This window comes from Daphnia magna, linkage group LG1 (assembly GCF_020631705.1).
Source record: "Daphnia magna isolate NIES linkage group LG1, ASM2063170v1.1, whole genome shotgun sequence".
NCBI classification, from domain to species: Eukaryota; Metazoa; Arthropoda; class Branchiopoda; order Diplostraca; family Daphniidae; genus Daphnia; species Daphnia magna.
In genome coordinates, this window is record NC_059182.1 from 848,730 (window position 1) to 860,809 (window position 12,080).

The window sequence follows — 12,080 nt, forward strand, 5'->3', positions numbered from 1 at the left end:
TGTGAAAGGTGCGTATTTTTCTCTCTCAGGCTGGACGCAGCACATCCAGTTGATTGGCCGGCAGCTGGACTGGCAATCAAATGGGAATGTGTATATCAACTATGGTGATGTTTAAAGAGTGCAATGTGCCATCAACTTTGATCATTGCCTCGATGGCCATAAATGGGGGAAAAGTTTATGGTCGCGCATGCGCGTGAAAATCTACATTCACTTTTTCCATTTCCTTAGCTATATAGAAAACTAATGATTTTTCATTTGCATCGAATCAGGTTCTGCAATTCCCCGAAGACTGGGCGGTTTCCATTAAAAATTAGGACCAACCTGTTTCTTACTTCGTCTTTAACCAATACGCTAACGTCCTTCGATCCGTGTTGATGTGTAATGTGCATGAGGTCTAGAGTAATATGTCACCGGGTATGCACAAGGTCAGCTGCTTTTCTTGCCTTTCACTTCCTGTTTAATATGCACGTTGATCAATTCCATAACCGTCCATATTCACTTTCAAAGCGGACGATATCAAAAGGTGTTGTTTCACTGTTGTTTCTTTAGCTGTATACTTGTAACGCTGAGCCCACAATTGAATTTCGATGTTTCCGCGTTCCGAGTATCACAAAAATGGCTTGCTAAATTTGTATTTGTTTTTTTTGAAAATTCACACTACGAGCAAGGTTACGACACGAAACTGCTTCTAATATGGACCGTTCTACTGCAGTTTTTCGAAATTCAAAAACAAAAAAATGTTTGTAAAATCACCTAGGCGAGAGTTTAACAATCGATAGCCTTGCTATATCAGTCGACGAAGGTTTTCCTGTTTAAATCGTTGCAATAACCGTAAGGTATAAATCTACGTGGCAACCAGCAGAGCGATTTTATTGTCTCTCTTTTATTTCGCCAGCAAGTTCGTTCGCCATGCGTCATCATTTCTACACGATGGTAAGATTGATCTTAAGCTTTCCACGTCGTTCATTTTCAATTATATTTCTTTTTTCCAATTCTATAGCTTTTCGGAGCATTTGTGCTCGCATCTGCTTTCGGTGAGGCTGATCCCTTCAATTCCAATGGAGATGAAGTACAGACCGAGACAACGATTGAAGAAGAATCTCAAACTCAAGAACCTAACGTTGGAGAAGTCGATGGAGAAGGGACTCAATCGGAGACAACTGAAGATCAAATCGGTGTCTTCTTTGGTGAAAATGCTGGGAGGAGTGAGGCTGGAACCGAAGAAGAGATTTTATTAGAGACGACCAATGATGAACCGAGTCCAGCTGAAAATGTAGAAACAGTTGACACACCTGCTGAAGAAATTCAACCCAATCAACAACCCAATGTGGGGGATGATTCTGCAGTTGAGACTGACACACCTGCTGAAGAAATTCAACCCAATCAACAACCCAATGTGGGAGATGATTCTCCAGTTGAGACTGACACACCTGCTGAAGAAATTCAACCCAAGACGGACGTAGATCAAGAGCCAACAATGAGCCATCCTCCCAAAGACGTTGGCTTCTTTGAAATGATTCGATCTTTCTTCAGTGTTTTCACTGAATCGGCGAGTCCCAGCCCAGTGCAAGTTAGCAATCCAACACCAAGAACAGTCGGCCGGTATTTTTTTTCTCATGATTCTGACGAAGATAGCCATAGCTTCGAAGATGATGACATCTCTGACGAAATGCCGATGCCTGTCCAGCTCGCCCAAATCAAGCAGTTTGTTCGAACCAACACGCCGACTGATCGTGTCAGGACTGACCAACATGAAGCCCATCCCGTTGTAAATCAAGCTGCCAAGCAACACGTCGTAGGAAGAAGCCAAACACCTGCCCCATCCAGCAGAAGTGTTTACGTCATCACCGATTCTGATGAATATGATTACGATCATTCTTACGAGCAAGACATGTCGTTGGAAGTGGACTATGATTTGCTGCCTGAGATACGACGCTTTCTAGAACCGACTATCGGGCATGGAGAAGTAATAAATCATTACGAAGAGCCTGGCGGCGGTTTATTGATGGGCACGCAAGACATCTTAGAAAATCCCATTTTCCAGCAAAAGATGCAGGAAATCGACAACCGTTTGAAAAGGGCGTCAGGAGCGAACGGCAAGCGTCTAATGGAGAAATACGCTGAAGCTCTTGCCGTTCACTCAACTCCGTCCCTCAATATGGCGAGCACTTCTGTCACGTTTTCCTGTTTCCTCCCCTTCTTTATCACCTGTCTTTTGGCTCGCCTTTCGTAGCTGGGGCGAGAGCAGTTGTACATTGCGTTCCAATTTTAATGAACCATTTTCCCTCTCTGCCCATTGGGTTTTCTCTCTACACTATAGTTCGATTGTATTATTAATAGTATGCTGAAATACAGGTCAACACAACAATAACTCCTCTTAGCTCCAAGTTCTTATTTGATTCGACCAAACAAAAGAGCCTCACATTTCTCATCGAACTGGTTATCGTGGTGTAAAACAGTTCGCTTTAATAATAATCTGAATTATGTGTCTCTCTTATTCTTTGAATTGCCTGTACAAGTTAATCACGAAGCCAATGAGGTTAGTGTGTCATTTTACACGTATATCTACCGTGTCTACGTGGTATATATATACTAGGAAAATAAGGCTTGGAATGATCCGGTCTAACCTTTCTAAACTTCGACAAGCTCAAGGTCCACTAAATAAATTTTTGTTGTGCACCTATCGAAAACACGATTCTATATTAAGTTACACGGCTGACAACACGTCTCTCTCTTTCGTCTGTGATATAGACTGTGGGTTGACTTTGTGCGACTATCATAGACAAGTCACAAGCAACGATGCGACTCATTTTTTTTATGACGGTAAGTTTTGTTATTATTCGTCCGTGAAATGATTGCCCAACATTTACGACTTTGTCCTGCCTATTTCCTATACGGTTTCCTTTCATTAGCTCGCCGGAACGTTGGCGCTCGACTCGTTAAACGCTAACGAACGACTGGATTTTGGAAGCCCTAAAACTGTGGACAATTCAAAAGCGGCTACTTTCGTTATCGATGGGAAATTCACTGTGCAATTACTTGTGAGTATTAAACCGACGGAAGAAGAAATTGTCCGAAGGCGGACGGTTTTCGCTAATCGACGGAGACCCAATCGGAAAGAAATGTCTGCTACTTTCAAAGAGGAATTCTCGTTGCAATTAGCGGATCGAGGTGCCATAATTCGAACTAAAGAGGCTAATAAAAACCGATCAGCAAATGAAGGTCAAGTGAAACGGACAACAACAGCTCGCCCTAAGAATAGATTTGGTAATCGTTTATCAACGACAACGGCCCGCTACCCACTATCGAAAAACTCGGCAGAAGAGGACGATTTGAGATGGGACTCGCGTAAAACTCAAAATGTTAAAGGATCAATAAGGCCGGCATTGAAGAAGACGGTCCCGACGAGCTCCAGGCCACGAATCAATCGAATTCGAACAACTACATTGCGCAGTCCTGTTTCCACGGATTCTTGGAAAACCCATTTCGCACTAGTAGAACAGGGATTTGATAATGGCCGCAATAAATCAAGGGCACTGCAAATTCAAAAGCCAGCGGCGATCGCAAATGATACAGTGCCAGTGTTCCAAGAGCAGCCAAAAGATGTTGACGTCATCAACTTGAGAATTGCAGCAAATCATGAGGTGAAGGTAAACGAAACTCAATCGGATGATGCCCATAACTCGGACCTTATCCATTCTAAACAAGATGGTCATTTGAAAGAAGAGCAGCAAGTTGAGGCTCCTATTTTTCGACAGGCGATCGTAGGACATGAGTTCGCCGTCGAACAACAACCGACTGCAGAAATTATCCCTACAAAAACAGTTGATGTTAAGTTACCATTGCCATTAAACAGGAGAAAGCCACCCACTCCGGAGTCCGGCGGACAAGAATTCCATGTGAAGGGAACGCTAACTGCGCAAGTTGCCCAAAATTCAACAGCAACAGCCGAACCGGTTTCAAGGCATTTGAAAAACGACAAGTTGTTAGATGGAGGATATGATAACGAGCAGGGGAAATCGAAAACAAACGAAGAGAACAAACAAGGCGATTCTTTTGGCAAGAACGAAGAAACTGGAACAAAACCAACGATGGAAACCGATAACGCTCCATCGGTAAATGCCAGTAATTGTTCAGTTATTGCTTTTTCTTTTAACGAAGGCCAACTAGAAGAAATAGCCAAATTTGATGAACCTATTTTTAGACATTCAGTTGCTGATCGTGACTTCTCCAGCGAAATTACAACTCCGGTTGGTGATTTGACGACATCCGTCATGGAAGTTAGTCATTTACAACCCAATAATTTGGCTGTTAACTCGCCAACATTATTAGATCACATTCCAGCTGTTAATGAGCCTGACGTCTCTGATGAAATTGCTACGACAGAGGCTGTCATGGATGTCTTGCCTATTACAGAAATACAACCACCAATGGCGACTTCAAAGGATGAAGATCCCAACGCTTGGAAGAAGATAGGCGATATTGAAATCCAAATGAACCCCCAAACGAAGGAAGTTGTCAATATCAAATCTCAAACGACTAGCGGCGTGCATTTCATTATGGCTACCAGCCACATTCGCATTTCACTGCATCCTGAAGAATCCCGAGAGCTTCCCTGGGACCCGATAGGTGATTTTGAAGTTCAAATGGATCCCCAAACAAAGCAAGTAGTCAACATCAGAACTCAAACTCAAACGACCAAACGTCCGGAAACAAGGGCCTACCATCCGATATACCCTCGGTTTGAGCAACACGGTTTCAGCTCCACAGAACAGCCGAGTGTCCATCAGCCCCCAAATTTGAATGCTGATGACGGCCAAGCTCAATCGACAGCCGAAGTGCTGGTTAATAAAACTGAAACTGTTGCTACTGTTCCTCTGCAAACAACAACCAATCCATTACGGCTAATACCTTCTCAAGAGCCCGAAAAAGATTCAACAGAACTGGGCTATGAAATGCGAATGAATCAAGAATCTGATAAAGAGGTTCGTATGCAAATAACTACGTCCACTCCGGATCAGAGTTCAGTACGGGAAGAGAGCGCAGACATACCGGCAATTGGAGGAACACACGCTGACACGATTGCAGTGAAATTACCGACAACAATAGATCGCAGAAGGCCCAACGATTCGGACAAAGAGATTTCCATAGAGGTGGATGACGATGTAACAACCAGAAAGAAGCAAGTTGACCGCGTTCGTGCAATTGGCATCCGTAGACCAAGTTCCCGCAATTCCGAAAGGCGAGGTGTGTTTTTGCTACGTCCCGTCGATGAAGAAGACGACGTTCCATTAGAGCCAAAACTAATGAGGGTGAACCCAATCAACTTCAAGAAGAAGGTATGAGGCAATACAGTCCGACAGGGGGGCGAAATTATATTTATTGAAATGCTTGTTTCAAACAGAAAGTTGTGATCGTCAATGAGGATGATGACGAAAGAAGAATCGACGGCCAACGAGGTGATACCAGGAAGGAATCCCCATACTTTTACTACCACTATGACTCATCGCACGCGTTGGCTTCAAGTTCATGTAATCTTCCACTTTCAGTCGGTTCTGTGTTATTCCTTTTTTTTGTGTTGTGACAGAATAGTTGGAGCGATCTTTATTTATATGTTCCCCAATTAGCCGCAGGCTATGCAACAACAGTTTTCTTAAACTGTAAACTTCACTAGCACTTAAATTCTTTGTTAATCATTCCGGGCTATTCTGTTAAGGAAGGATGCTCTCACAGGTTGGGCATCCATATACAACTCTTACGTGTTGGGGCTCGCCATCAAGCAAAACCGTAACGTGATAAAGCTATAAAACAAATGTTTATATTGATCAAACAAGTAGAGTATTTATTGAAGTATTTATATGAAATGTGAAAGTTGTCCATGGACAATGTCGGTCTGTTACTATTTGTCGTGTGCGGCAGGTTGATAATAAAGCATTTTATTTATACGTAGACCTTTTGTTACGTAACCTTCTATCTCTACGCTGTAGTGGCCAATGGAATTCCACGCAAGATGTTGATTGCCTCCGGCACCCGTACTAATACATTTCAAACTATGTGAAAAATAAAAGAAAATGGGTCATGGTTACTTTAACCGATAAACAAAAAAAAATAAGGTAAACAAAGTTTCCAAACCAGCAACCAAAAACATGGTGGTTTGGTTGTCAAAGTGTGTGTACGTACTGTACGTTAGATGGAGCGCAAATTCGAATTCCTTCTGCACAGAGTTACATTTGATTCGAGTTGTCGTCTGTCAGAAGAGACGAGACGACTCTAGAACTAAGTGGTCCATCTAAAAGAGAAAATGCATAAATTATTCAACGTTTTTCGATTTTCAATCAGGACCACCGAGTTTCTAAAACATCCACTGTGTATTTGCTTTCCCTGTCCCTTGTACCAAGGTAGAGACATTTCTATTTTCCTTCGACCATTTTTCATGACCTCCTGTCGGCCTTTGTGGTTAAGCCGAATTCATTTAGGCGTGCCGATGTGTTATTTAGTAGATTCAGGACGAACGTTCCAGCTCTCTTGGAAACTTTTCATTTCACCTTCGCGAGGTCATCGCGATGTAATTATTCACGTTCCATTTGCATTTCCTGTGCCCCGTCCTTAGTTGCATCCCAATGGGCTGTTTTTGTTTGTTTTTTTCTGTCGTTTCACGTGCTCATTTGCAACTTGCTGTGCCTCGTTTCTGTGTCACGTTGTATCCTTGATGGCCTAAATTTGAATGCTTTAGTTCCTTCCTCTCACGCGATCGATGATAACCAAAAAAAGGTAATTTCACGCAAACCAGTTGTTGTGGTCTAAGATATTTCAAGATCCAAATAATTGACACAATTTATCATGTACTGACTATGGCTGTTCCTGGGGCGAAACGGAATGGTTTGCTTTACCCTTAGATTATCCTTCGTTTTATGTTTCTTGTGAGAACAATTTATTTTGCAATTCAGACGAACGATTCGATAGCCTTGCGTGAAATTACAAGGTTATTATCCTACCATACGCTCATTAGTTTTCCCACATTGAAAAGGGATCGTATAAATACGCCATCCACATCATGGATTGTCATTATTCTCACTTTTACAGTTCCAGCAACTAGTACAACACAATCATCATGCGTCTCTCTAGTTCTGTCACGGTAAATGGCACTTGATTATCTTTAACATTCGTTCTCAATCCCAAATTAAAATCTATTTTTTGGGTCTTTAGCTTACGGTCGGAGCAGTTTTGTTCTTGACTCTTTTCGGAGGAATCCACTCGTTCGTGATCGGTCGCAACTTGTCCATATTAATCGACGATGGCGATTCTCACGAGACAGCAACTGACGACTACGTAGACAGCGTGGAACACGCCCAAAAGCAGACGTCTGCAGAAGACGATATCCATAACGATTCGCTGGAAATCAAGAGCAATTTGCAGCTTGTTAAAGTCCTTAACCAAACAAACGGGGCTCAAATATTGGCTGGCGATGGTCGTAACGATGTCTCCTTGGAAGTTCACTCTGTCGGCGTGAACGGCACAACATTTGAAGTAGATCACGACGATATTCACGACACGCACTCGTCGGAGGACGTCGTTTTCGTCCAGCACGAACAAACTAACCCAACAGCAGAACACGTTTTCAACGAGTTTCAGCTGCAAAGCGACACGTTGGAAGTACGAGATGAATTGGTGAAGAAACGTAACGCACCCCATGCGGATGCAAATCCCGTTCAATCGCCAACTGAAGGGCAACTCATCGTCCAGCGTTTTGATATTCAAGATGATTCTTTGGAAGATCAACTTGCCCGACAGATTGTCCCGATGGCCGCAAATGTTGACCAGCTGCAAACTCGCGTCGTCGTTCTTCCTTCGCCAGTATCGATATTCGACAATCTGCCGATTATCGGAGTTTTCGGCCATCCAGCATCCGACGATTTGTATCTCGTTAAGGAATATTTAGGTGATTACTATTTTTGGGAAATGGAACATGAATTGGTTCGAGATTCCTTGTTGCAAACGGTAAGAGACGTGATCAAGTTGGACTCTGACTCACCCATTAAAGTAGACGCAGCCCAGTTTGCTAAGTTTACGCAGGTGCGATCGCTGTGGGATGATCGATTCCCAACGACCACCGCTGCAGTTTGAATTATGTTATCTTTCATTGGGTGACGAGCTTTGTTAAACATCAGGTTGTTATTTTAACTGTTTGTACATACGTTTCTCAAGAATACAATTTCATGTTTTTATCGTTATGATTCGTTGCACTGTGTTTATTTCATTAGAACTTTCGGGAAAAAACTGATTGACTTAAAGTTAGCCATTGACATCGACTGAGTTCTAAAAGAAGAGTCGCAAAGACTAGAATACACATAATATATGTATTGCAGTCACGAACTAAAATCGCTACGCCGTGTTAGACGTGACAGATGTCATCTGAAAGATGAAGCTTTGCGCTATAGTGAACTCGCACGAAGAGGTATAATATATGGAAATTAAACGACTATGCTCGATGGCTGGCATTTACGTCAGAACAAACAGAGAGTGAACGGTTAGTAGCACAGGACTAACAAGTTATTGGTTTCTCAATTCATTTCAATGAGGGATTAAACGTATTTTTCTTAACCAGGAAATTCACGGAAAGTCAATGAACAAGTCCAATCTGGATTTTCCGTATTCTGTTTTATCCTTACCTGTTTAACTTTTAAGAGAATTAGAACAGTGTTTTTAACTTTCGCTTTCCTATACGCTTTAATACATGGCCAATGAGCTGACATTTGCGTCAGTTTCATTTTCTTTCTTGGCTGATTCCAAGGAATGGCTATACCATCGCATTACCTGTTTTTCTACTGATGGCCTACAACGTCAACTCATTCCTGTTGGTGACCAAGTAAGAAGGCTGGTACTTATAGGTGATGTGTTAAAAATTACTAAACTGAACAAGGTTGGCAAGTTTTCCTCTTTGAGTTCCTGTCTTTTCTATTTAATTTTTGTCAAATTCAATGTCAACTCAGTTGGCTGTACATGTCTCGTCCCAGAAAGACAGTGATAGCCATATGTTAATTCCATGAGACACGCCTTGTGTTTCCTGAACAAATCTTTCCATATACAAAAATCATCGCGAGGCTTCTGAATTTGATTAGTGACGAAGGTTAGACCTATATTCAACCCCTGCCAATCGGCGGAGTAAACTAGTTCTGTCTCCAACTCGAATTCGTTTTTCGCGTTTCCATAAAACAAAGTTCTTCAGTTAAACAAGGCCATTGTGTAACAAACAAACCAAAAAAACGAAACAAGTTTTATGGTGCGCTAGGTCATCTTCCTGATGCCTTGTTTAAACGAATGAATAAGGCAATAGAGAATAAGGAACCTTGCGAACGAGACGAGGCTTTTTCATTCCGCATCCCCCCCCCCTGAATGGTATAAATAGAGGAATACCAATAATCATAGCTTTATTCTTTACACAGCGATTGTTCTAGCAACTTGTGCAGACCCTATTCCCATGAGTACTTTAAGTTTTATTATGGTAAACTATTTTTTGAAAAAAAATTCGTGACTTCCGAACTAATGGCTAATTGTTCTAAACGTTTTTCTCAATGCTATTTGAACAATTAATTTCTGTTTTTCCAGCTGGTCGGAGCAGCGATGCTCGTGACTCATTTCAGAGGAACCAACAGCTTCCCTCTAAACCGCAACGCTGCCATTTTAATAGACGTCGATGATTCTCACGAAACATCGACTACAATGGACCTCCCAGATAGCATGGAGTCGACGTTAAACAAGACCTTGGAAGAGGACGATTCGCTTGAAGACGATCGTTTAGTAAAAGCGGCTAACGTTATGGCTAGTGCTAATAATCCAGCGGTGGGTGCGGTTGCAGCTGAAACGCAACAAGCTGTTCCGCAGTTAAACGTTCACGAACGAGACGGATTTTCGTGGGATGATTTGGTCAAAGATTTGGCGAAGGTGGATGTTCCAGACAAGAGCCAATCAACAACGCAGGTTGCTCAAGTCACGGTAGATCACGATGATTCTTTAGAAGATGTGCTGGAAAAACTCGCAGACCATCTAAACGTCGAAATCCCAACATCTACCGAACCCGCATCTGTCGAATCATCAACGCCGGACGATGACCACTCGTTGGAGGATGTGAAAATGATCCAGCAGACTGTCGTCCAGACGAGTAAAATCGGTCAAGTCCCGCAGACGACTAGTGTCCGTCTCGTGTTCCAGGACGACGATCAAATCGATGATTTCTCTTTGGAAGATTACGCCCAGATCATCAATCCACACGCTGTGCAGCTAACGAAAATGGATTTCCATCATTTGCCGGCCACTTTGTTTACCCATCCGACTTCGGACGATTGGTTCCTCATGAGACACTACATGGACGATGATTTCGTCTGGGCATTGGGAGACGAGTTGGCCAAAGAATATTTCTGGCAACCTGTTAAATCCAGTTATAATTTGAATGCAGGCTCACCTGTTACAGTCAGCACAGATGAGGTTGCGCAATTAACACCTGTGCGATCCTTGTGGGATGATCGGCTCTAAGATGGAGAGCGGTGCGATTTTGTTTATCTCTTTGCTATTTCTTGTAGCCAGTTCTCTTACGTAGGGTTGTTGTAGTGTAAATAATTATGCTTCGTTATGACTGTATGCTTTTTATTACATCTGTCAATACAGTTGCCTCGTGTTCAGTCTTTCTACTCACGTTTTTTTTTTTTTCAATCGAAAGTAGACGTGACATTGCAAAACGGCTTGGCTTTTGTCACTAATTAATTGTTATGAAACTTCCGACAGTTTGTTGGTTTACAACTTCATTGCACAACCCATTTTGTTGGTTCGCGTTTTGGCCGGTTGTCGAGGTCGACCAGTTTTTAATTAATTCTTGACGCACCTGATTTAAAGTTTCAATCAGCTGCTGTCGGCACTCTTAAAAGGTAATCCATTATCCACTACTTTCAAATCGTGATGATTTTTGCGTATAATCAGCTATGTAAGAACTCGTTTGTCTATGTTTTTCTTTCTACCTATAGGTCGTCTTCCTCAGAGTTGTTACACGATCGTGTCTATATTACGCAAGACTTAACCTTGTCAGCATCAAAATGTCCTTGACGTTGGTTGAACAACGAAACGTATAAATATGAACCACACACTACAGGTGACTACAGTTATTCTTCTAGCAACCGTAGTTGTAGTAACTAGTTGACTATATAAAATCGGATCGCCATGCATTCATTGGGTTATTTCATGGTATGCATCACCTGCAATCAAAACGTATTTCACAATCCTTTTCTTTTATTGCGTCTTGTTTGGAAATTATAGCTTGTTGGAGCAGCCGTTTTGTTGGCTGCCGATTGTTATCCGCTCGGACGCAGCGCTTCCGGCAGTGCCGCCGGAAAGAACGATCGACGCGATTCACGGGCGTCGCTCGTAGACGATGAAAGTGCGGAGTTGGCCGCAAAGCAAAGCTCAGCTGAAGATGATGTTGTTATTCAGGACGTCGGAAAGAAAGTTTCAATTCGACGGAACGCTCAGTCGCAGACAGATAGCAGCACTTTGTTGCCTTCGCAGAAGAATTTCGACGATTATTCATCGGAAGATTACGTCCCTTTCGTCGATTTAGACGCCATTCAACCAGCCATAAGTGATTTCCATCATCGGCCAGTTACTGGAATGTTTAAACCAGCGAAATCGAACGACTGGTTCCACGTCAAGCAGCACATGCACGATTACTACTTTCGTGAAATGGGTCGTGAAATGGGCAAAGAACATTCGTGGCAACCGGTGAAAGACGGCACGGATGGCTTGAATTTCGAGTTTCCTAGATTTTGAAGACTTGAAGAACGAACGATTAAACACTGGAAGCTTCAACTTGTATGTATATAAAACTTAATTTCAAGATGCGGTCTGCGAACTATCCCCCCCCCCCATTACACTAGTGTGTTCATTTCTGTACAAATATAGTTGACTTTTGAACACGTTTTGTTTAAAAATATTTATCTGATAAAGGCTGCATTAAATACAGAAAAGTTTACAATCTATTTATGTGTATAATCGGTCGTGGGAAACTAGTAAAACTGAATCTCACTTTTGTTTTG

General features: G+C 42.3%; 5 protein-coding genes across 6 annotated transcripts; all 5 read left to right on the forward strand.

The window, feature by feature from the left end:
• The first annotated feature begins 773 nt into the window (after positions 1-773).
• On the forward strand, positions 774-2,371 carry LOC116919239. Of its 2 annotated transcripts, XM_045175911.1 has the most exons (3): positions 774-933; positions 1,001-1,303; positions 1,373-2,371. In XM_045175911.1, exons 1-3 carry the CDS (start codon positions 910-912, stop codon positions 2,231-2,233), a joined length of 1,188 nt encoding a protein of 395 aa, XP_045031846.1. In that variant the 5' UTR covers positions 774-909; the 3' UTR covers positions 2,234-2,371. The 2 variants fall into 2 exon arrangements, with proteins under 2 accessions (XP_045031846.1, XP_045031843.1); XM_045175908.1 differs by having other exon boundaries at positions 1,001-2,371.
• A 149-nt stretch (positions 2,372-2,520) lies between these two features.
• LOC116918635 lies at positions 2,521-5,951 on the forward strand. Its single transcript, XM_032924370.2, has 3 exons — positions 2,521-2,823; positions 2,913-5,339; positions 5,405-5,951. Exons 1-3 carry the CDS (start codon positions 2,800-2,802, stop codon positions 5,582-5,584), a joined length of 2,631 nt encoding a protein of 876 aa, XP_032780261.2. The 5' UTR covers positions 2,521-2,799; the 3' UTR covers positions 5,585-5,951.
• Positions 5,952-6,975: 1,024 nt separating this feature from the next.
• Positions 6,976-8,231, forward strand: LOC116920067. Its single transcript, XM_032926134.2, has 2 exons — positions 6,976-7,135; positions 7,207-8,231. Exons 1-2 carry the CDS (start codon positions 7,112-7,114, stop codon positions 8,122-8,124), a joined length of 942 nt encoding a protein of 313 aa, XP_032782025.1. The 5' UTR covers positions 6,976-7,111; the 3' UTR covers positions 8,125-8,231.
• A 1,114-nt stretch (positions 8,232-9,345) lies between these two features.
• LOC116920050 lies at positions 9,346-10,676 on the forward strand. Its single transcript, XM_032926105.2, has 2 exons — positions 9,346-9,502; positions 9,607-10,676. Exons 1-2 carry the CDS (start codon positions 9,479-9,481, stop codon positions 10,528-10,530), a joined length of 948 nt encoding a protein of 315 aa, XP_032781996.2. The 5' UTR covers positions 9,346-9,478; the 3' UTR covers positions 10,531-10,676.
• Positions 10,677-11,092: 416 nt separating this feature from the next.
• Positions 11,093-12,023, forward strand: LOC116920534. The gene is made up of 2 exons (XM_032926666.2): positions 11,093-11,232; positions 11,305-12,023. The coding sequence occupies exons 1-2, from the start codon at positions 11,209-11,211 to the stop codon at positions 11,812-11,814; spliced, it is 534 nt and encodes a 177-aa protein (XP_032782557.2). The 5' UTR covers positions 11,093-11,208; the 3' UTR covers positions 11,815-12,023.
• The last annotated feature ends 57 nt before the right edge of the window (positions 12,024-12,080 follow it).